At 38.9% G+C, this 24,993-nt stretch overlaps 1 protein-coding gene and 1 long non-coding RNA gene across 2 annotated transcripts in view; one reads left to right on the top strand and one right to left on the bottom strand.

The window, feature by feature from the left end:
• Nucleotides 1-24,993, top strand: part of LOC134790058 (uncharacterized) — a 444,063-nt gene that overhangs the window by 351,206 nt on the left and 67,864 nt on the right. The window lies entirely within an intron of this gene.
• LOC134790055 (very low-density lipoprotein receptor) overlaps nt 1-24,993 on the bottom strand; it is a 261,962-nt gene that overhangs the window by 224,715 nt on the left and 12,254 nt on the right. Inside the window, exon 2 of the mRNA XM_063760812.1 lies at nt 4,993-5,109. Coding sequence (XP_063616882.1) covers nt 4,993-5,109 — 117 coding nt within the window. The remainder of the gene's footprint in view (nt 1-4,992; nt 5,110-24,993) is intronic.

Below are 24,993 nucleotides of genomic sequence, written 5' to 3'. Positions count from 1 at the left end.
TTACACGCGCGTTGCCGACCCTATAGCTTACAAGGATCCTTGGGAGCAATGGAAACCTTGCCATTACGGTATTTGATACGAAAATTGTTAGTAGTGTATAAAACAAGAAAAACGCTATATCTCATCGGAATTTATATCATTTTATCTACGTCATATCCAAAATAAGTTTTTAAAATATACGGTATTAATTATTTATTTCGCATAAAAGCACATTAGCGGTACGGTTTTGTGATTTTTGACTCGCGTTTCAGTTCAGTTGTTTAGTTAGAGGATTTTTTCAATAAATAATATTTTTATTTACAAATAATAAATATGTAATTATATTAAAAAATAGGTCTGCAAATTATTTTTAATTTACGCAAAAGTTAAGTAACTTCATCAAGAAATGTTTTATTTCGACTCGTTATAATTTCTATAACCCTGTCTAACCACCTTACATAATTTGTTCCAAGAAAAAAATCCTTCCCACTGTAGGTAGGTAATATAGGTAAAAGATCATAAGTAGGAACTACCTACATATAGGTACCCAACTAATGATTTGATTTTACCACAATGTCGGTGTTATATTTATTAACATTTGATGCCCAATTGCTTTCTATCGCGCGGACGGACGGTCAGATAGACACGCATGGCGAAGTAACAAGGGTGTCTATATTTACGGAACCATAAAACACGAAATAAATTTGGAAAATTAACCAATAAGTAAGGGTATACTTGCTTACTCTGAATTAGGTTGCGTTGCGTGAGTAATTAATTTGGATGATAATCTTCTGAACTCACGAGACGAAAGCCTCTGTATATTGGTAAATCTGTTATGTGTCTATATTTTCGGGTTTGTTCTCATTTTCCACAATTAAATGTTCAACAACTGAGCAATTTAACGAGTATGATCTTTTGTCTAGTTAACTCACTTTACCTCAAGTTTTAATAATGTAGTGATCTGCTATACTTTCTTCGCTATTCCTTAATAACGGTAGTCAAGTACAAATGTACGTATTTAAAGTACGAGAGGAATGTTTTGTTCTCTTTCCATGGGCCTTATTGAGATGTGATCAGTGAGTCGTATTCAGCGCTTTCGTACAATATTTATTATATGTGTGCGAGAGCAAAGTATGTACAATAATATAAAGTTGGCAATAAAACAAAACACCTACGTTCACTATTTTGAATACACACGATATTTATAAACCGCCTTTGATTTCAAGAAGGATGTGTTCGGGTGTGTGTTGTGAATTGACAGTGACACCCTCGTTAATACACGGTGTTGCTTTATTACGCATAAAACGAGCTAAATCGATTTTTCGGCCCCGAAAACCCCCATGTACCAAATTTCATCGAAATCGTTAGAGCAGTTTTCGAGATCCCAAATATATATGTGACGTCCCACGGGCAAAGGTACCTTATGGCGGTTGGCGCTTACGCTATTATTAACGCCGCTCCAATATTATTGCGGTGCTATGCGACGTAAGCGCCAGTCGCCATAAGGTACCTTTTTCCGTGGAACGTCACATATATATATATATATAAATAAATAAATAAACAAGAATTGCTCGTTTAAAGGAATAAGATTAACATCGAGACGATAGTGCCCAACAATTTAACTCGAAAGTGGCTATATCACGAACTGTCAAATTTCAAAAAAACTTGAGACCATAACTCAAATTTAACAGTTCAGCTATGAGATCGCGACTTGTCTTTTTCGCAAATCAAATTGGCCCCTAGTATATCGTGTGCACAACCGGTGTATTTACCCGCGGCGCCAAAGCGGCGCGACTCGTCATCCCTATCAATGGAAGCCAACAAATGGCAATCAGTGGAACTCATGCAATCGTCTTTATAAACCATTCAGGGTATCATTAACGTTCATTAATAAATACGGCCTTCCTTTAATGGAAACTGATTTGGCTTATATGAGAACACAGTGCGGTCTGATGTACTTTAAAATACATACTTCGAGTAGCTATGTAGTGCTGAGTCTAGTAATAGGTACATCTACTACTGACTTATGATTTAAGTATTGTATTTTTATTTGTTATGATAAACATAATTCACCTACTCAGAATGGGAGAGGATCGGGCTGTCAAGAGGGCGTTCTTGGGACGACCGACTGGTAGCCGTCCGGTGGGTCAGCCCAGGTAAGGTATCGCCGGGAAGACAGTGTGATGGCGGATCTGCTTCAGCTTCGCGTCAGTAACTGGCAGGAACTTGCGCAGGATCGGGAGATGTGGCACGCTCTCATTTCGGAGGCCAAGAATCTCTTTGGATCGCTGAGCCAAAATAGTTATTTAGTTAGTATTAGGTCCTTACCTATGAAATTGGCGTTTTTGTTCATAGATATAAGTCTGATCCTAGTTTTTTTTTTTACAAAAGTACATACACAATTACAATAAAACTACAATATGATTTCGCCAAACTGCTTGACAGCAATTAATTGTTATTTTTTATTGTTAAGTGTTCAGAATTAAGCCTTGAAAATAGGTCTTTTCATGTGCTGTCGGTTCGAGTATTAAAATTACTTATATTTTTCTAATGGTACCAATTTTCAAGAAATGGAGATATTGAAAACATACCTTAAAGGTGTCAAAAATTACTGGAAAAATTTTGTTTGGTTTGAATTAGCCATCAAAAAAATATCCGCAAAATTAATTGTATGGAAATTCGTGTTTCGTTGAAATTCTCCGAACAAAACGCCAATTTCATAGGTAATGACCTAATATGTTATGATAAACATACTTAGCATTTACCCTTGTCATTGCAAACAAATTAAATGTGTGTTTTTCTTGTCGTGGCGCACTGTTTCCATGAAATATCTAACATGACGATATTTGTATTCCTAAATACGTTTTATAATTTACGAACATAACAATTTAAAAATAGACTGTCCACGTCCAGGGTCACCTTTGGACTTTCGTCGTGTAGGCGCTCCGAAATTAGTCAACCAAAGAATATAAATCTGCATGAAAAGGTAATTGTCCGTAGGTATTAATCTCAAGAGTAAACATGTGGGAATTGATAAGTGCGATATTTTTATATCAATAATTCTGTCATCAGTCATCACTATCACTATTTTTATCAGGTTAAGACTATGTGAATGGCATTTTCGACTTTATTGTATCACGGTTTACGATAGTTTTACAAAGTTTTGCAGGTTCCATTGACCGTTTATTTTATCACTTACTTAAATCATCTTGGAAAATATTTACTTCCGTAATGTTTTTTCTAGCCGTGAGTGTTTATTTATTCTCTATATAAACATTTTATTATTATACTACTCGTACTTATTGCACATATGTATACTTACACATTATTTATACTCGTACCTTCGTTACATTTAGCGATTATCTAGTACCTACCTATAATAATTACAAATTGCTTATATAAAGAGAAAAGCAAAATTAAATACAGCACTTAATATTCATATTAAATTAAACTCTAAATTGGCTCACTGTTTTTGAATTCAAAAAAGAAACTTTTCGGGAGTTAACTAAGTATTACAAAAATATTAATCTCCTTTCGGTCCCAAAAGTACCTAAACAACTTTTTGAGTGGGAGTGGGAACCTAAACTTTTGATTTGTGTCTTTTTCAACAATGGGAAAACGAATGCAAAGTTTTTACTTCCGGTTTTTATTTTAGCCCTATAAGCTACATATTTCAGTTTCAGGCTTTCTGTTGGATGGGATCATATTTCTGAGCAAATACTTGGACAAATTGGTAAATATGACATTTCGTACAAAACTATATATATTAAACTATATAAATAAAGTAAGTAATCAATTTACTGTCACCTCTATCACCTACCTGTGATGACGAAATAAAGAAACTCATATTTTGTATGTTTCAATTATTGCCGTATGTCAATTGTATAAATTTTAAAATAATTTCGACCGAAAAGATACGGAAGACATATCGTTCATAATAAAGACTATTTCAACGGAATTTATCTGAGTTTTTAAAAATTTAAGAAATGTATCCACTATAATGTTTTGTTTTCGTATCAAGACCTTGGCGGCGCGGCGTAGCACGGTCGCGTTTTTACCGCTTGTCACCATGCTTGCCCCGTTCTATCAAGTATGTAAGTGCGAAAGGGACGCGCATAGTGACAGGCGATAAAAATGGAACCGTGCTGCACCCGCAAGTTCACCAGCCAACTGCTCAATCAAAAAGTTTCTTCAAGTTTTGGCTAAAATATCGTGCACTTCAACTCACTCATTCGTGCATTGAATACCTATGCCTACGTATTTCTACATTACTGTTCAAGGCGGCTGTGTAATGAATGTTTCACCTTCCCTTTCCCGCCGACACTTGTACTAGGTAAGTACTTATCCTTATTATTTAATTAAAGGTAAATTATTTGCAAACATAAATTAGTCAAAATTTATTCCATAGCAATTATACATTGAATTTCTCGACAAAACTCAGTTGATTGAACTCCAGGGAGCCTAATTAGCGTAAAATTAGGAGTTCTGAGCACGATGACGTTACCGAAGCCATTCCCCTTGAATAAATGTTAATAGGCTGTCAGGACAGGGCTCCTTTGTCGAGGCTTCAGTTTGTACACAATAACAACAACACAATGGCGCCGATAAATCTTTTCCATCGGGAAACTGATTGATACGGGAGCATTAATTGATTGAAATGAATACCACTCCCGTTTGTACTAGCGTAATGTATCTTGTGTTCTAGACATTTGCTATGACGTACTATCTTCTACTACTAAATAACCAATATTTGGAAAAGAATTCTCGAAAATTGCTACATTTCGTAAAATTTTATAACATCAGATATGCTAGCTAGAAACTGAAAAAATATACATTAAACATTGCTAATAAAATGTCAATTGCTCAATATCGTATGTGCGTCGTATTTAACAATATTGACGGCCGATCCTGGCAGGATCATTGAAAACCATTAGAAAACATAGAGGCTCGAAGAATTATGATCTTGATTTGATATTTACAGTCATCTATCATCTCGCGCACACTCAGGCTTACCTTTGCATTGGTCCAAAGCTTCATCAGAGCCGTCCTGGCAGTCCGCGTGGCCGTCGCACAGCCAAGTCTGAGGTATGCATTCCTTGTTGGCACACTGGAACTGCACCAGCGAACAACCTGTGGGATAAACATTCTACAATAAATTTCGTTGAAAAAATATATGTCTCCTATGTGTGAGCGAGACAGCCTTATCTTTATGGCGTGGCCAGTGCTTAGAATCTATAATTTCATGTTGTGGCAATCATTTCATGAAATGATCGGTTGACCACATAATGAAAAAGTCAAACCTAACCTAACCAAATCATGAAGTGATCAATTCTAAAATATCATTTCATGAAATGATCACAATCTATGAACTAACCACGATACATATACCGGGTGTGGCCTGTAATATGAGCAAAAAATTTAACTGTAGGCTGCACTCCCCATACTGACCAACATTTGTTCAGCGACTTTTAAAAATAACTTGTAGTTTGATTTTTAATGCACTTTAAAGTTTATTCTAAGACGCAATGTATTGCGAATTTTGTTATGTTTAAGAGGAAACAGGAGCTGAGTTTTAAATATTTTAGGTAAATATACCCGTCTCGCTAGGAAGCGGCACCTAAAAGTAGTGCGATAAGGACAAGGCGAAAAATCCTGCGTAAAATCTCAATAATCGAGGTTTCGTACTCCTCTGTTTCCTCCTCCAAAACTTAACCAATCGTAACCAAATTTGGGAATCTAAATGATTATGAAAGTATCTGTGTCGGACCGTTTTGCTTTTTTGGCTAATTGATATCAGTTTTGAATGCCACGCCTCTCATTGCGGCATAGTCAATTAGGCCATTTTTGAAGGGCTCTAGCGCCTTAAAAACAAAAATATCAAAAAAAGCAAAACGGTCCGACACAGATATTGACAATATTAATCTGTGTTGAAAAAATCATTGCTCTAGCTTCAAAAACCACGGAGGAAAACGAGGAGTACGTTTGTATGGAGAAATGACCACTCCTGTTGGCTCTTAAGGCATGACAAGCAACATCACACTTTCCGGACTGCAATGATATGACAGAAATGGAGGAGCAGGAAGGTCAGGAGGAGTCTGACTGGGCAGCGGTATTGGAGGTGGTGGAGGAGGAGAGGGTAGAATGGGCGATCAGCTCCTTTGCGCCCTTCAAGGCGGCGGGCCCGGACGGAGTCCTGCCGGCACTACTGCAGAAAGGATATCATATATATAAAATTGAAAAACCAGAACGGGATAAAAAACGAGGGAAGAAGCGAGATGGCGCCTTACAAATTTCTAAAAAAGTTTTTGACTCGTTTCTCGAATACGACGCACGTATGATAAGAAAAACCTGTTCAAATCAATTATCTACATATGGGAATAGAACTAGACCATAAAAACTATCGCTTCCGATGCGTATTTAATTTACAATAAGGAAAAGAAATTTTCATAACAATCTTCATCGGCCATTTCTCGGCGACTCTCGGTTGCTTTCGTTTGGCGGTGCTACAGATTAGACCAAATAATCCGTAAGTTAAAGTAAACTAAATTATGTTTGTCATGTTGGTATACAGGTATTTCTGAGTTTTTTTACACGAAGTAAAATAAAAAGTGCTGCCAACCTCAACCTTAGTCTATAGAGCCCATACGAGTGATTTATGTCATATATGACTTATCATTCTTATCAATCAAAGTAATTACTATATTCTCTTTATTTATTTTTCGTCTTAAGTTAGGTATTTTTATAATATGAATATAAAAGTAAAATATAAAAACACTTACAAAACAATAAAAAATACATATAAACACATTATAAAAAAACCTAACCTAGGGTGCCGCCGGCAGCAGGGCAGGGCCCAAGCTGCCGGTGGTCAGGGCCGCAGAGTGAGGAACCGACGTACTATACGCGCCGTGTCCAAAATTACCGCCTTCTGCATCTGACCCTTGATCCAACCACCCAGCGAGAGTCTCTCTAGGTGTTGGTCGAGACTCTTCGCTATGAGACCGTTCGCTGACACGACTATCGGAACAATGATCGTCGAGTCAACATCCCACATGGCGGTAATCTCATGAGCTAAGTCTAGGTACTTGCTGGACATGTCCTTCTCGGCCTTCACGAGATTCTCATCATGGGGGATGGTGACGTCGACGAGCACAGTCCGGCGCTGCGATCGGTCTATCAGCACGATGTCAGGCTTATTGGCAACAATAGTCCTGTCAGTGATGATAGATCGATCCCAATAGAGCGTGGCACGACCATTTTCGAGAACTGGTGCAGGTGAGTACTTGTAGTACGGCACTTCACGGTCCACAAGGCCGTATAGGAGGGCAAGCTGCTGGTGAATAATTCTGGCTACGAGATTATGTCTGTGCAAGTACTCGCCGTTAGCAAGATGAGAACAACCGGAGATAATATGCCTGAGTGACTCTCCGGGACGGCGGCATGCCCGACAAATGTCGACCGTACCGTCCTTCAGGATATATCTTCGGTAGTTATTCGTCATGATAACTTCGTCCGCAATTGCACAGGCAAAACCCTCGGTTTCTCCGAAGAGATCCCCGAATCGTAGCCAGTTCACCGACGCGGGTAGGTCTACATCGCGCCCCATGAGGGCCTTGTAGAACCGCCCGTGTAGCTGCTTATCCTTCCATACCGCCTTGCGGTCCTCGGTGCTTAGTACTACAGGTTTGCGCCAGTTCTCGTTCGCCAAGGAGAGCGGCGTGAGACCCCTGTCAGCTGCCACCACATCACGATGCATTCCACACTGGTTGTTGAGGAAATAATTCCTGAGATTGTACACCTCACGGTTGTGGAGATTTTTGGCGTTTAGAAAGCCGCGACCTCCACATTTCCGTGGGATGTACAATCTCATAACAGACGAGAGTGGGTGCAGCATACGGTGTGCGGTGAGCAGCTGTCGGACCCTCCGATCCAGGGCATCCAGCTCGGTCTGAGTCCACCTTAGTATGCCAAAGGAGTATGTGAGTAGAGGCATTACCCAGGCGTTGAAGGCGCGCACTTTGTTGCCTCCTGACAACAGACTTTTTATAATTTTGTGAGCCGACTGAAAAAGCGCTCCTTCACCGACCGTCTAATACCTTCTTCCTCAATACCCAACGACTGTGACATACCAAGGTATTTATAGGTTTCTGATTCAGAGATGGACCTGAAAGACATTGTCTCAGAAAGTTGTAAATTTGTTGAATTTACAACTTTCCCCCGCTGTACATGCATAACCGCACATTTATCGACACCAAACTCCATGTTGATGGCATTACTGAAGACTTCGGTGGTTTTCAGTAGCTCCACCAAGTCTTGGCTATTTGGTGCAAATAATTTGAGATCATCCATGTATAGAAGGTGAGAAATGACTTCACCCCCTCTCCGAAGCCGGCAACCTAGTTCTAAATCTTTCAGCAAGGTACTGAGAGGATTCAGAGCTAGGCAGAACCACAGAGGACTCAGACTATCACCCTGAAATATTCCTCGCTCAATCCTTATAAAATCCTGCGGGCCAGGGCGTTCATCCCCGCCTTAGAAAGGCTCTTAAAGCTGTATCAACTTTATACAGCTCTAAGACCCTCTCCAGCCATGAGTGAGGCACCGAATTATAGGCCTTCTTGTAGTCAATCCAGGCTGCTGAGAGGCCCCCCCTGTTCCGCCGGGGGAACCTTAATTACTATATTATTATTATCAATTTGTATTTTGTTGTTTTAAATTTATTTTTGAGTTATATTATTCAGATTGACTTTCACGGCTTCGGCAAACATTGCCATTCGTCCGGGGAACGGGCTAAGAATGCTGAGATGGGCCAAATATACAAAGTTGATAGTAAGTTATGTAGGTAGATTAAAGTGCATGTTCAGATGTTATTGAGCGACCTGATAAAAATAAGCAAATGTACAGTCAGCAGTCGGCCAAAAATCGTAATATAATTTTTTGCCATAGAAATAAGGATGTGGTCAGATATAGTGGCGAAATATTGAGAGACAAAATCGGCTAAATTGAGTGGTGGCTCGGACACTTAGAGAGAATGGGAGAGGATCGTGCCGTGAAGAGAGCGCAGGTACTTGGGACAACAAAATGGGAGACGCCCTAGTGGACGTCCTAGGTACCGCTGAAACGACTTAGTTGCTCAAGACCTGCTCAACCTCTGCCATGGCGACTGGCGAGAGCTATCGCAAGACCGAGAGGACTAGACTACCTATGTTTGTATGAAAAGGCGATTTAAAGGCGGTGGTCGTCCATATTCGTCTTAAGGCGGAAATTAATCTAATGAACGTTTTTGCAACTAGGCTTATAGAACAAATAATAATTTTATCTTGAAACAAGTTTTAAATAAATACGTGTAGATGAAAAAATACAATCTTGCCTTTTATCAAATCACATCATTTTTTGACAAATTTGCGGATTGAGTTATCCAAATAACGGCTACAAATAAGAAATCCCTATCACAGTTTTAAACCATGGCAGGGTTGAATACATAATAATGTCAGTATTTAACTAAACATAAGACGAACTCTTTATTTCATTCACGCGAGCGGAGCTGCGGGCCCGTCTAGTAGATATATAAAAGAGGACTTAGTGGAATTATATAGGGCAAGTATTGCACTAAAATACATTCCAAGGGTATGGAGAGAGGTGAGGGCGGTTTTCCTGCCAAAACCGGGTAAGAAATCATACCAAGAAGCGAAGTCATTTAGAAGCATAAGTCTGTCGTCGTTTGTACTAAAGACTTTAGAGAAAGTGATAGATAAACATATAAGAGAAAAAGTGGAAAGCAGTGGAGTCCCGCTACACGGGAATCAGCATGCTTACATGGCAGGAAAGTCAACGGAGACAGCTCTACACAACCTAACTTTAAGGGTGGAAAGGGCATTAGAAACGAAACAGTATGCACTAGGCTGCTTCTTCGACATTGACAAAGCAACCTTCGAGGCCGTAGAGGAAAGTCTGAAGAGAGAGGGCATCCGACCGACAATAGCGCAATGGATAGGGAGAATGCTAAAAGGCAGATCCATTACGGCGGAGCTGGGATGAGTAACAAAGACGATTAGTCCAAGAAGAGGGTTCCCACAAGGGGGATGCCTGTCCCCTCTGATGCGGTGCCTACTTCCAGACTCAATGGTAAAAGAGCTCAACAGAGGGGGCATGTACATGCAGGCTTACTCTGATGATGGAGTGCTGTTAGTGAGAGGAATGGTTCCCACCGTGATAAGAGATATAATGATAAGAGGTCTCAGACAGGTACTGAGATGGTGTAGAGAGAGAGGATTGGATCTCAATCCATCAAAAACAAAGCTAGTGCTATTCACTAATAGAAGAATAAAAGAGATTAAACCCATAAAGATACAAGGTATAGAACTAGACATGGTGGAGGAGTTGAAATATCTGGGCGTTAATTTAGACCTGCGGTCGGCAACCTGCGGCCCGCGGGCCGCATGCGGCTCGCGAAACTGTCACTTGCGGCCCGAGAGGCGCCTTGGCTATTTTGTATGTAATAGTGACAAACGACAATGTCTCATAAAGTCATAAATATTAACAAAGTACGGCCCGCGTCACCTCCGTTAACTACTATGTGGCCCTTGGCTGCTAAAAGGTTGCCGACCGCTGCTTTAGACAGTAAACTTAGGTACAACACTCACATCAAGCAGCAGACGGCTAAAGCTATAAGAACACTGTTCCAATGCAAAAGGGCAGTAGGAAAGAACTGGGGACTGAAGCCAGGAATGATCCACTGGATCTACAAGGCGATAATACTACCCAGGGTGCTATATGGAGCCGTGACATGGTGGCATAGAGCACATATTAAAGAAAACCAAAGAGACCTAACCAAAGTCCAGAGATTAGCGTGCCTCATGATGACGGGGGCTATGAGAACGACCCCGACACACGCAATGGAGGTAATGCTAGGCTTGAAGCCACTCTGGATTGAGGTAGAGAAAAGAGCCACCGAACAGTGGTACAGAATGAAAGCATGCAAGGAATGGAGAGGAAGCTGCGTGGACAAGAGACACGCGCTGATACAAAGAGAGGCACTATCAAAACTTGAAATGTTGATGGCCAATAATGACCTTATAAAGAGGCAGGAGATATTTGACAAGAAATATAGAATACACATAGGAGACAGAGACAACTGGAAGGTGGAAGTCGGACACCCGACGACCATCTGCTTCACGGATGGCTCAAGAAGAAGCTCGACGAAACTAGCAGGAGCGGGCATAGTGATCCCCAAACTGGGAGAGAAAGTATCAGTACCACTGGGTAGATTTGCTAGCGTGTTCCAAGCCGAGGTATGTGCTATAACGCGCTGCGCAAGGATAATCAGGAAGAGTGTAAAACAAGAGGGTGCTGTCGTAATATACACAGACAGCCAGGCAGCATCAAAGGCATTAAAGAAAACATCAGTTACCTCCTCTCTCGTGAGAGAATGTCGAGAGGAGCTCAACTTGATAGGCAAGCAAAGAAGTGTCACGGTGGCATGGGTACCAGGACACCAGGGAGTAACGGGAAACGAGAAAGCAGACGAGCTGGCGAGGATAGGGGCGGAGACGGAATACATAGGTCCGGAACCGGCTCTGCCTATGTCAGCGGATGTCACGAAGGGAGTCATAGAGAAGGTAAAAGAGATGGAAGCACAGAGAGAATGGGAAGAAGAGACTGGATGCAGACAGTCGAAGATGATGATCAAAGGTATAGACCACAGGAGAACCAGGTATCTTCTGAAACTAGGTAAGAGCAGTCTGAGACTATTGACAGGTATCATTACAGGTCACAATACTCTAACAGACACCTTAAGATAATGGAAACCAGCCTCCTGCCCACATTGTGGTAAGGAGGAGACTAGCTTACACTTACTAGCAGAATGTACTATGTACGCGGCACCGCGATTTAATACATTCGGTAGAGACACACTAAAAGAAAACGAACTAAAGGACGTCGAACTCAAAGATGTCCTTCTGTTCTGCAGGAAAACAAGAAGACTTGAGGAGAATAGTGTGGGAATGCCGTCGGGACAGTAACCTGCAGCTCCAACTCCAGGGAACTGGGCTGAATGAACGTGACAAGCGATCGACAGCCCGCCTGCTTTCGGCCGGGCGTCCCTACACTACATCTACATCTACATGACAAGCAACGTCAATCACAATGATATTGCGTGGCGATGGCGTCCATTGAAGATAATATTTATTTTGTATGAAAAATAGGGAGTCTAAATACTTCATAATTTTTAAAAGTTGTTGAACAAAAGCGTCACCGTTTGAGGAGTACAATCTATGTTTTAATTATTTGCTCAGGTTACAGGCCACACCCGGTATAGCGATGTCCCGCTCGCACACTGGAGCGGCGTGTGGATGAGCATCCTATGTGAAGACCGCATAAAAGTAACATAAAGTATAGGTGAAAGAGGAGGCTGTGACGGAAACTAATTGTATTTGTGTCCTACATTATAATTTGTCCTTAGTACAAATTAATTTTGTGCTAAATTAGCAGAACCGTCTGCTGACCTATTTCTCCTTATATCAAAACATATCTGTGTATACTTTCATACAAAGTACATACGCTAAAATCATATTGGCAATCAGGTAAACACAATTATTTCTTCTAAATCAAATTTCACAAGTGTTAGGTGAAAAGGAAGATACGATAAATTTTTGTTATATCATGAAATTCAAATAGCTTATTTATATGCTTTGATGTTATCTTCTCGTAAAAAATGTATACCCATCCTTACTTTCGGAAGATAAACGCACAATCGTCGGATATCGGCCATCGAAACTTGTCGTATAACTCAAGCGGGCTATCTGTGACTCCATTGACCGTATATTTCCATGATCCTAAACAGCCTTCAGTATATTACTAGTGGACACTGAGAGTCGGGACGCCAATACAATACTACAAACTATATCTTTGCCGTCCACTCGCTTGATTTATAGGGCAATATTTTCGTGAACGCGTTCTATTCCCGTGAATGGAACTTGGACTATTTCAATGATTTACACGTTTCCTGTATCCACAAAGGTAGCGAATGTAGTTACCAAACTAATTAGATTGTGTTGAGGATAATTTCGCAATTACTAAATGTCGACGACACATTGGACTTTAACTTGCTGCAAAATTTCTGGTAACGGTAGTTCAACTGTTAATAACGCCCAGAGCTTTCTGTGTAAAAGTTGTTCGCTGTTTGATTTACAAAAGGCTTATTACTGGGTGAATTTTATTATTTTTACCTATTGACATTGTAATTATTACATGACAACTGTTTTTTTTTTTAAATTAGGTATGATTTAGAGCCGACAAAGACACCGAGAGCAATTCAGCTACAACTTGTGGGTATGTATAGACTATAGAAACTGCAGGTACTTAGACTGCACAGTCAAAAAAATTACAGCTATTACGAGGTCTGTCTGTGACGGTCCTTAAAAAATATCGGCGCTGTTAACCGGGTGTTTTTATAAATAAGCCAATATTAACTCACATTTATAGACGGGTCTAACGCGATTTTTATTCAATTACCTTGATTTACCGAAGTTTCGACACAGGTTTCACTGGTCGTGGTCGCGGCTGACCCGCGAAAATTCACGTTAGACCCGTCTATAAATGTGAGTTAATATGTGTTCAAAACGCGAAAGTATAAAATATTATAATAAGCCAATAATCTCGTACTGTTTTGTATACATTTTCTGTGAACACAATGAAATGATAAATCGAATTCTATATATTCCGGCATCCGGCAGTAACAGTGAAAAGCAGCCTTAACTAATTGAAATATAGTTGATTCAATTTGCATACAAATGGGTCGCTTTTGGCAGTTTTTCACGAAGTGATTTAAATGAATGCAGAGGGCATTTTTATGCGAAAGACAAACCGGCTATGAGTGTGGATGTCTGTAAGGGACACTAATTTAATTTCATTACTTTAGGGTAGAGGGTGCTTGTGAAACGGGTGGTGGACCGCGGCGCCGGGGTGCTGGCATCCAATCTGGGTGGAGCACCCTCATGTCTCATTGAGAGCAAATCGCTCGGCTAGGGGAATGAACGAATCTGTAAATAAATGCCTAAGCACGTTTCACTTACCTACCCTATCCGGGATTTGACGTGTAATTTCAACTAAACCTCGTACACATTTAATTATGTTAAACGGGAGGGAATGAAAAAACCGAACGAATATCACGCTGGGATATTAACTCGATAGAAAGTTACCCGTTTTGTGCCAAAAACGATATGTGCCCGCCCGTTTGTGGTAGATTAGGTTACTATGGGACTTCTCGAGACTATGTCAGTTCATCTCCAGAAAAAAATGCGTGTTCATACCCGTCCGTCGGACCAAATTACTGCTACAAGTCGCTCTTTACTGCTGCTGCAGCCTTAACGTGGGCACTATCATTGTCAATACCCTTGATAAAATGATCGTTACTAATATGACAAATCAAAATGACAGTGATGTTAAGAAGTTATCACAGACGTATGTGTCTCTAACGTTCCACACCTACTACTGCACAAGCAGACATTGGACTTACACAATGCACACTGTTTCAAATATACTCCCACAACGCTGAGTACTTTCATATACCTACATGACTCTGTACGGATATGATGGTCGATGGTCGTTCTTGTCTACGTGACAGCGTGATAAAACTTTGTCCGTCACATTCTATCCCACGGTGTTAAAAAGTGACAGTTATTTTATCACGTGGATCAAGATGGATAAAGCCATCCATAATACGCCGGCTGAATTGTATAATAAAGCTAATATCTGACCTATACCTATTACGAGATTTGGGTTACGAATAATTGACTACAATTTGCCAGCTCATCCTATTACTCGTGATTAATAATTTAATACGACAATTAGAGAGAACGTGCGTAATGTCTCGGACTCACTAATGTTAATTGATAACATTATATTAAAAGCTTTTCAACATTAGGTAGAGATCCCTGAACATACTAGACAAATTTACTAAATATCGGGTTAAAGATATATTATTTTGTCTCAAAAGAAATATTACATTTCACTTATTGAGGTAAGTCGATACAATACAGAAATTTTATAGGCTAAGTAATGCAAAATACATAATATTTTTATTAGAGGGAACAGTAATAACAAAATAACCACAATATTTAATAAAAACTGTTGACATTATGCTACTTAACAGGTGATATTTTTTTGCGATGTTTAATTCCTAAGTGCGCGATTCTAAAACTAGACGCGGGTAATAAATAATTATAATTATATTTATCATGTCTGGTTTTTTGGTTTCTTAATACATATCATCGCTGTTGTACTTTAAAACTAGCAATATTATGAATTGTTATTTTAGAAATCAAAATAATAAATAGGACACTGCAGCTATTACACTGCCCCAATGCAGATCAGTCTTCTTATAACCTTATAAGACCCTCCCACCTACCTAGACGTCCCAGTCCCAGTACATGCCATCTTTAAACTTAAGTCTCAATAGAGGTGAGAGCAGTACGGATATGATGGTCGTTCTTGTCTACGTGACAGCGTGATAAAACGGTGTCCGTCACTTCCGTCACTTTCTATCGCGCGGTGTTAAACCGCGACAGTTATTTTATCACGTGGATAAAGCCATCCATAATACGCCTGCACGCTGCCATATATTGGGCATTAGCATGGCGAGCAAGGACACCTTACTTAAATGAAATTTATTTATAATTTACATATCTCTACAATTTATTAGTTTATCACAAAATGATGAAAATTAGTTTATATGAGAACAGATCCTGAGGTACCTACCTACTTCCTAATATTTATCCATCCCCCGCCGAAAATTTAAACCAATAGCAAAGTTATGCTTGTGTTTTACCTAACAAAAGTTTCCTATTTCGTTTCGGGAACAACTTCATTTGTTAACCAAGAATGTTGGGCGTTTGAAATATTTTAATTAAAAAAGTCCGCGAAGAAGGTGTACACAGAGCCGGGACTCAAACCCTGAACTAATATTTAAATGAGTTCATTTTGTTATAATTATAGTAACAGAGGAGGAGGAGGTTTATGTTTACTTATACACACTAACTTTACTTAACAGAGGGCGGAAACCTTGGTTACAAATTAGATAAAAGTGAGCAATTTTTTTTTAGTTCAGTTTCATTTAGGTATTTGAAATGACAAGGACCATTTAAATAAAGTTTCATTTATAGAACATTTTTTTTGTATATGTATTTAAGCTTGGAACGTGCGTATATGATTTGTTGACTGTAGTTAAATTAAATTATTGTGAGGAATTTTTGGTATGAGAACTACACTGAAACCGCAAATAAAGACCAGGAGATCGATACTAAAGTTCAATTCGACAATTGCATAGAGTTTTTTTTATATCAGAGTTACTGCCGTAGTATAAGTTGATCATAACGATGAGTTCATTAGTACAATCCCATTCATATATCTTTTATTATTATCACCTAAAAAATACATTCCGTATAAGGAAAATTATTAGATATTCCTTTCTTATTCAAATATTCCATTGGTGATTTGATTATTATCTTTGAAAACCTGTGAGGTAGACGTCTCAATTATTTCCCTACTAGGGGCTTACAATCAAATTATGAGTAATTAGTAACTCGAGATATTAAATTACTCGTTAATTAAAGCGGAATTTTGTGCGTTATGACGGAGCTTGGTAAAGACTATTGAAGTCTGGTAACACAATGTAAGAACGAAGAACTGAGCACCACTGACGCAAAATTAATGGGTTACGTAAATGCGGTAATTCTCCATTAACACTGTTAAAATATAAATAGGTAGGTACAGTAGCCACCAAAAGTATTTTGACAATGATAATAACTTTGGTATTGAATGAAACATATTAGTTTTTTCATATGAATTTATGATAATTTAATCAATGGCTTAAAAGCTCCTTGAAACACGTAAGCTTAGTTTCATCGAATGAAAATATAAACTTGGCAACAAAAAATTACAATTTACTGGTTCAAAGGTATTTTGACACGGTTCTTTTTTACAATTATTTTAAAAACAGAGCTGCAGAATTTAAATATTTTGGAAGTAATTACATCTGAATACTTCTCTTAATATGCCAAACATAAAGCATATTTGAACGTTTTCTAGCAAGCTGGTGCGGCTGCACTTTAGAAAGGTAAGTAGCAAGCTGAGGTTACGCGGACTTTTGGTGTATCACTGCATCTGATTTCTATCTCGAATAAGTAGTTCAAGGCTCGAAACTGCATCACAAATAAGCCTAGAAGCGGTTGTCCTCGAAAAACGACTTCTACAACTGATCGTGTAATAAATAAGATTTCAGTAGAACACCCATGGAAGAGAACAGTAGCAATTAAAAATGAACTGTTGTTTTTACTATTAAACTACGCTTAATAGAGCAAGGATTACATGGTCGACGCCCATTTTAAAAAATATACATATTTCAGGACACAATAAGGTATCCCAATTAGCATTCGCGATTCGTGACAAGTTGTGGAAAAGTTCCGATTAGTCAAAAACTTTATGGAGTGTCGAAAGCAAGTTTAATTTAACGTCGTCGGGTGGTATCAAGTATGTGCGTCGTCCTAATAACAAAAGACACGTTGTGCGATACCAGGTACCCACCCAGTCTAGCCTGGTGGCATTGGTGGCTCTAACGTAATGGCTTGGTGATATTTTTCTCGCCATGGAGTCGGGCCTCACGTACGAATTGATGGAATGCGGCGGTCGGCAACCTGCGGCCCGCGGGCCGCATGCGGCTCGTGAAACTGTCACTTGCGGCCTGCGAGCCTCTCTGGCTATGTAATATTGAGAAACGACAATGTCTGATAAAGTCATAAATATTAACAAAGTGCGGCCCGCGTCAACGTACTCATCGTTAACTACGCTACTAAAACTACGCAAAAAAAGGTTGCCGACCGCTGGGGTAATGGATCGATATGTATATGAAAATTTACTCTACACACAAATGATACCGTATACAAAAAAAAATGCTACTTCGCTGGGTTCTTTAGCATGACAATGACACCAAACACAAATCCGGTCATGTAAAGGCTTTTTTAAAGCAAAAAAATCTAGGTTTTTGAGTGGCCTAGTCAAGATACTGATCTTAATGCTATGGAGCTTTATAGAAAGCGTTGGATTGTCCAGTGTGAGGTGCAGAAATATTTTATATATTTCAAACAATGGGGTTTTTTCCAAGGACTTCAGTCAGAATGGGCGAACATACTATATGATCATATACAGAAGTTAGGGGACTCTATGCCGTCTCGATTTACTGCTGTGAGGAAGGCCAGAGGATATGCCATTAAATATTAATGAAATGTTTTATTTAACCGTCTTACCAGTTCAGCAAAAGCATTTCATTAAAGTGTCAAATTACTTTTGATCTACCTGTAGTGCAAATTATCAGTTTTAATTCTAAGTCTGTTGTTTAGTTTTAGTAATCTAAGTGGAAACATAGGTAACAAATGAAGGGTGAATAAGATATAATCGTGACGTAATGATTAACCCCCTTATTCATAAACGTTTACTAAAGTTGACAAGCCTATAATAATCGTTTGTCCCTTTCTATCATACCATTACGTCGGAAAGGCACAAACGATTATTATCGGCTTGTCAACTTTAGTAAACGTTTATGAATAAGGGGGTAAATATATACCCTATTCATAAACATATTGAAAGAAGTTCGTTTGTCAAAATACTTTTGATCGCTACTGTACCTACTACTTATTCCTTTAATCATTTAACGTAGGCGAGTGTGAAACCAGATGCTTGTTAAAATATTGGTGCCATTAGGGGCAAAATTAAAACTGGCAATGTGAGATTTGTGAATAAGATTTAGGCAGTATTGTCGCTAGTATTAAAGTGTAATTTTATTAAGCTTTGAAGCCAAAATGTTATCATACATATATATATTTGTATTAGACAAACATGTTATTATTACATAACATAACGTCATACAATTAATTCTCCAAGTTTCATTAGGATGGAAGAAAAGAAAATAAGCGTATCAAAATTTACCCACACATAAAAAAATATTCATCGGTATATCGGGTAAAAATATTTGAAGGAGGAGGAGAAAAATAAATAATCTGGAATTCTGCTCAATTAAGGACACTTTGGTTCCAATTCCTGAATTCCTGTTCACGAACTACATAAAAAATGCTATTTATTTAAAACATTAGACAGGGCGAGGCCAACAATAAACCAGCGATAAAACCATCAATGCGCCTTTACCGCTATTAAAAACTAAAAGAGGAATAGTTATTTGTACAACAAGAGATCAAAGTTTGATATTTATTCGAGTGCTTATTTTGAGTCCCGTGCAAGCGAAAGATTCTATAATAAGCAGTGAGAACATACCTAGAGGGACAGAGATAATAAAACCCAAGTATATCGAACTTGTATTAGACCCTGCATGTTGAAATGACATTTGACTATAAAGGTCACTTGAATGTCATTTGTCTCACTCAGTGAGAGTGAGACAAAATGACTCCGTGAGTAAAATCGCATTTTGCTCACTGTTTTTAAGAAGCAAAGTACCCTTGTTCGAGCTGCTGAGGTGAAAAATAAATTAGTAACTTCATAGGGACATTTTACTATAACAGCTATTAACATAGGAAATCTAACTGTTATTTAATGTCCATAAACACAAAGAAACCAGTGCAAATGGTTCCAAATGAGTTTGTTTATGGACCGACCCCTCGCCTATTTGTCTCCCGGTCCAAGTCATTCACCTCGAGCACATTTTATAGTCCCCATCTAGCACAACCGCGAATAATAATGAGTAGAAAAATGTTTTTATTACAGACATCAAAGGAAATTATTAACTTGGAGGAAAACACTTCCAATTTTCCCTCCGCGCCCCAGAAGTACAACGTTTTTTAGGGTTCCGTACCCAGAGGGTAAAATGGGACCCTGTTACTAAGACTCCGCTGTCCGTCCGTCCGTCCGTCCGTCTGTCACCAGGCTGTATCTCACGAACCGTGGTTGAAATTTTCACAGATGATGTATTTCTGTTGCCGCTATAACAACAAATACTAAAAACAGAATAAAATAAAGATTTAAGTGGGGCTCCCATACAACAAAGGTGATTTTTGACCGAAGTTAAGCAACGTCGGGCGGGGTCAGTACTTGGATGGGTGACCGTTTTTTTTCTTGCCGTTTTTTACATTATGGTACGGAACCCTTCGTGCACGAGTCCGACTCGCACTTGCCCGGTTTTTTTATAAGAATGTCACATTAACTAAACGACTTACTTTCTATAAAATTCTGCAACGATTTTGGTAGCACACACACAGCCATATTCGAACTTTAAGATACGTCTAATAATAGGTATGGAAACGATATGGATCGGATATGTCAGTGTCAAACAAGTGTGACAAACAAAACAAAAGTGAGGTTTCTTCAAACAAAAACGTCACTTTTGACACTTGTTTGACACTGACATATCCAATCCATATCGTTTCAATATCTAGTATTTGACGTATCTCATTGTTCGAATACGGCTGGCAGTGCAAGTGCTATAACGTTATCACACTACCGTATAAAATTTCATTTCAGCATTCGCTTGTTAGTATATATGTACCTATAGGTATCTATTGTAAAATAAGATGGTGGCATAAGTGGAATTCGAGTTTCGACACGATATTTATATCTTTAGTACAAGATCACTGAAAAAATGTCCAAATTAGCAATCAAGTAGTGTAGTTGTAGCCACTGATATCGTGGTTGATTCAAATCCGAAACTGGATAAATGATCTTCAGCCACTGAACTGAGACCCTGCGTTTGAATACAAATGAAGCGTTTATCCCTGAAAGCCAATTTGTATGCAAATTACGGGTTCGTTTAACTATTCTCGTTAGTTGCTCATTTTCAGAACCCCCGGATTATCAGTTCGTTTAATTTTGAATCTTTTCAATTTATCGATTTCTGCTCATTCGAGCTCCTGATCTCGTTATCGCTTTAGTCTCCGTGACGCGTAGTCACAGTACTTATAGATAATAGTATGTATATATTAACGTAGACAGTCTACTTCAAAGCTGGTTTGCTAAAATTCACGGATAACAGTATTGACTATGAAACATCGGTGCCGTACGAAGTATTACGGTTCCGTACCCAAAGGGAAAAACGGGACTCCGATATCCGTCCGTCTGTTTGTCTGTCCGTGTGTCTGTCTGTCTGTCTGTCACCAGGCTGTAACTCATGAACCGTAGGTAAATAAAAAGTTAAGGTTGCTGTCATTTAGACAATGAATGGAGAAATTTAATTAAATCAATTCTTTTTTGTAATATTGACTAATAATATTGCAAGTGAGTCTCTCATTATCCTCTGCTTTAAACTGGTTTTCCGAAAAGATCAAATGTATATACCGAATGGAATACAAGGAATTTTAAGTCAACCTTCCAACGTCAATACGCTGAGCATTGAATTTTCCTCAACTCACACTTAAGGTACATTCGGATCTCAATTCGAAACAAGAACAAACAATTCCTTATTACCTTGTTTAACAATACAAGGGGATGCGTCTTTTAAATTACTTTTATTAGAAAAAGACTTCCGCTTGTAGAGTCAGACCAAGCAAATTTTGCATGGCATGTTTACAATGACAAAGTGAGGGAACGTCATTATGAATGTCTAATTTCTATGAAAATACGACGTTTATAATGACACTCACTTGTACTTGTAAGTCAGTGCAAAGTTAGTTTAGCCGGACCCTCAAGTTCTAAATTGTCATGCAACAGGCCCCTAGTTCCCAGTTTGGTTCCGGCACATATTATATAATTGGGATCCCTTTGTTTCCCATAAACTTATTGTTTCGAATTTCGATAGTCAGAAATTGATATCCATATAATTTATGGACATAAACATCAAAAGTCATAATTTTTGTTAAGTATAACATTTCATAGTTCTAAAGTTAGACATCTATAATATTAAACGCTATAATCACAAAAGTTATAAAATTGATGAGTATAACATTCAAAGGTATATCAATAATTATTCAGAAATATTTTAAGGCATATATTTTATCGGACTAATGGTCGTTAATCATATCGTCTTAATGTCATCCCTTTGTTTCCCATAAACTTACTGTTTCGAATTTCGATAGTCAGAAAATGATATCCTCTAATATTATAATATTTAGGAGCTATAATATGAAATATGACTATAGCTATAATATGAATTTTAATAATTATGTCAAACAAAGGGACCCCCATTTTTAATGACTAAAGTGAATTACGTCTAAGAAACCAAATCAATAATATCCTTCATATAAAGAAAAAAGAAATCTGTTTCCTCAGGTAGGTTTGTTAGTTACCTTGTGTCCCTCAGAGCGGAAATGCGGGGCTCCATCGACTCTTTGGCGGGACGAAATGGCTTAAGCTACATGAAAAATAAGAACTGGTGGGGAAATCAGTAAGCCAAACAATAAAAAATCTGTTTCCTCAGGTAGGTTCGTTAGTTACCTTGTGTCCCTCAGAGCGGAAATAGGAGCCCCGCGAAGCGGGGCTCCGTCGACTCGTTGGCGGGACAAATTAGCTTAATAAGCTACATGAAAAATAAGAAATGACGGGGAAATCAGTAAGCCAAACATAAGAAATCTGTTTCCTCAGGTAGGTTCGTTAGTTACCTTGTGTCCCTCAGAGCGGAAATAGGAGCCCCGCGAAGCGGGGCTCCGTCGACTTGTTGGCGGGACGAAATGGCTTAATAAGCTACATGAAAAATAAGAAATGGCGGGGAAATCAGTAAGCCAAACAATAAAAAATCTGTTTCCTCAGGTAGGTTCGTTAGTTACCTTGTGTCCCTCAGAGCGGAAATAGGAGCCCCGCGAAGCGGGGCTCCGTCGACTCGTTGGCGGGACGAGATGGCTTAATAAACTACATGAAAAATAAGAAATGGAGGGGAAATCAGTAAGCCAAATTTAAAATAATCCCCGGGTAGGTAGGCAATCATGCAATTTGTATTATTTAATTTTATAACTATCTATTGACAATATGACTAATAAAAATTATAATGGAAAACGTTATGGTCTAAAAAAATCGGAACTTGAAATTTAGGGACTGCAATAGAGCCCCTACTTATCATTATATCTTGCGATAAAAGACCTTACAACGATTATTGTAAGCAAGTTTATTGCCTTCAACATTATGTAATAGTATACCTTCTGGACTTTGAATATTATGAGTAACAGATTTTATGACTAACAATAATAATGACCTGCAAAAATCGGAACTGCAATTTATATTGTTAAAATTTATGACTATTGACAATATGACTAATAAAAATTATGATGGAAAACGTTATGGACTGAAAAAATCGGAACAAAACATGTATGGGAACCAATAGAGACCCTATATAATTTTCCATTTCTTATTAATTGCCTATTTTAGTCCCTTCACCCTCAACACAAACATTTTATGAAAAAAAATGACCGTCAATTACCGAATTATCAATAAATTCAGTTATTTTTTTATAAAATAAAACTTTTCTTTACAGAGTGGCGTACCTACTACGAGTAGGTACTGTGTTTAAACCTGGTACCGCAGGCCTCAATTAAATCTTACTTGACGGTTTACTATTAAAATCTTCAATGGCATGTTGTCAACTTTTCTCATCTCTGGCTTTTTCCCGCGTTGCTAATGTGCAAACTTCGCGCCAGATTTACAGGGGCGCCACTGCGCGGGGACGTGCTTAAAATTTCATATAAAACTCCCGTGCGTAAGTCCAAGTCAGATATATGTATACATTTCTCGCCTTATTCCAACGGGATAGGATGCTAAACTGTAAACATGTCTTTGACGTTGACGGAACCAACCTGAACTTATTACTGATAAATAGGCGACAGTCTTTCAGGCGTCTGTCATGCATGGTTTTTAATTTTAAATGAAGGAAGTCCGCCAACTGGATTAGGACGATTGGGCTGTTTTCGGTGTTTGGCTTTGGATAGTGGAAGCGGGCGAAATATAGGATTATATCTAACTACTAGCAAAAAGCAGAGCTTTGTAAGGGCTCGCGGAGTTTTTCTACCTAAACGTACCGGACCGCGACTTTGATCCAGTCCGAGGCTTGTTCCATGTTCGATCGAATGGGTACGTAACAAGTCCATTAAGGACGCAGCTATTATAAGTGAGAGCAAGAAAGAAATATACCTACTATTTGAACTCCGGTCGCTGTCCGGTACGCCTGTCTGTTACAGCTTTTACTTTGTCTTAAAAACGTGTCCAGACGACAAAATCAAATTGCCAATATCATCCACACGTAATATACAATTTCATAAGCGCTTATTACATCCTACACGGTCGCCCAGTACTTTTTGTAAGAAAGGCAACTGGCTTTCCTACATAATGTTGGGTCAGCGAGTCATTGTCCTTGAATTTATTTATGCGTCCACACCACACAATTGAGCGTAAAACTATCCCGTCTGGACACCTACTGAAAATGAAAATGAAAAATGTTTATTGTGTTAAACAGTACAATTTGAATACAATTACACTTGAGTCCTCCTTGTCCTACTGGCGGTAATCATGCTGCTCCGCACATAAACTTACGTATAATTTGATCTCTTAAGTGCTCATCAAGACGAGTGAGATGACCAAAACAGCGTGTGCCTATGTTGCAACAAAGTGAGTTCCACTAAATACTGCCAGGGTTCAGCTACAGCTCTATCGTGAGTATCTCCTAAGTGCTCAAAAAGACGAGTCGGATGACCAAAACAGCGTGTGCCTATATTGTATAAAACCCGAGCTCCACTAGGTACTGCCAGAATTCAGCATCAGCTACCTTGGGTACTACTCTACCAAGTGATCACCATGAGTCGGATGTCCAAAACAGCGTGTGTCTATGTTGCACCAAACCCGAGCTCCATTAGGTACTGCCAGGGTTCAGCATCAGCTCTATCTTGGGTAGTACTCTCCTAAGTGCTCATCAAGACGAGTGAGATGACCAAAACATCGTGTGCCTATATTGCAACAAACCTGAGTTCCACTAAATACTGCCAGGGTTCAGCTACTGCTCTATTTTGGGTATCTCCCAAGTGCTCAAAAAAACGAGTCGGA

The sequence above is a fragment of the Cydia splendana genome, chromosome 4 (genome assembly GCF_910591565.1).
Source record: "Cydia splendana chromosome 4, ilCydSple1.2, whole genome shotgun sequence".
Classification (NCBI taxonomy): domain Eukaryota; kingdom Metazoa; phylum Arthropoda; class Insecta; order Lepidoptera; family Tortricidae; genus Cydia; species Cydia splendana.
Note: the sequence above shows the minus strand (reverse complement) of the source record. Positions and strands in the feature narration are given on the sequence as shown.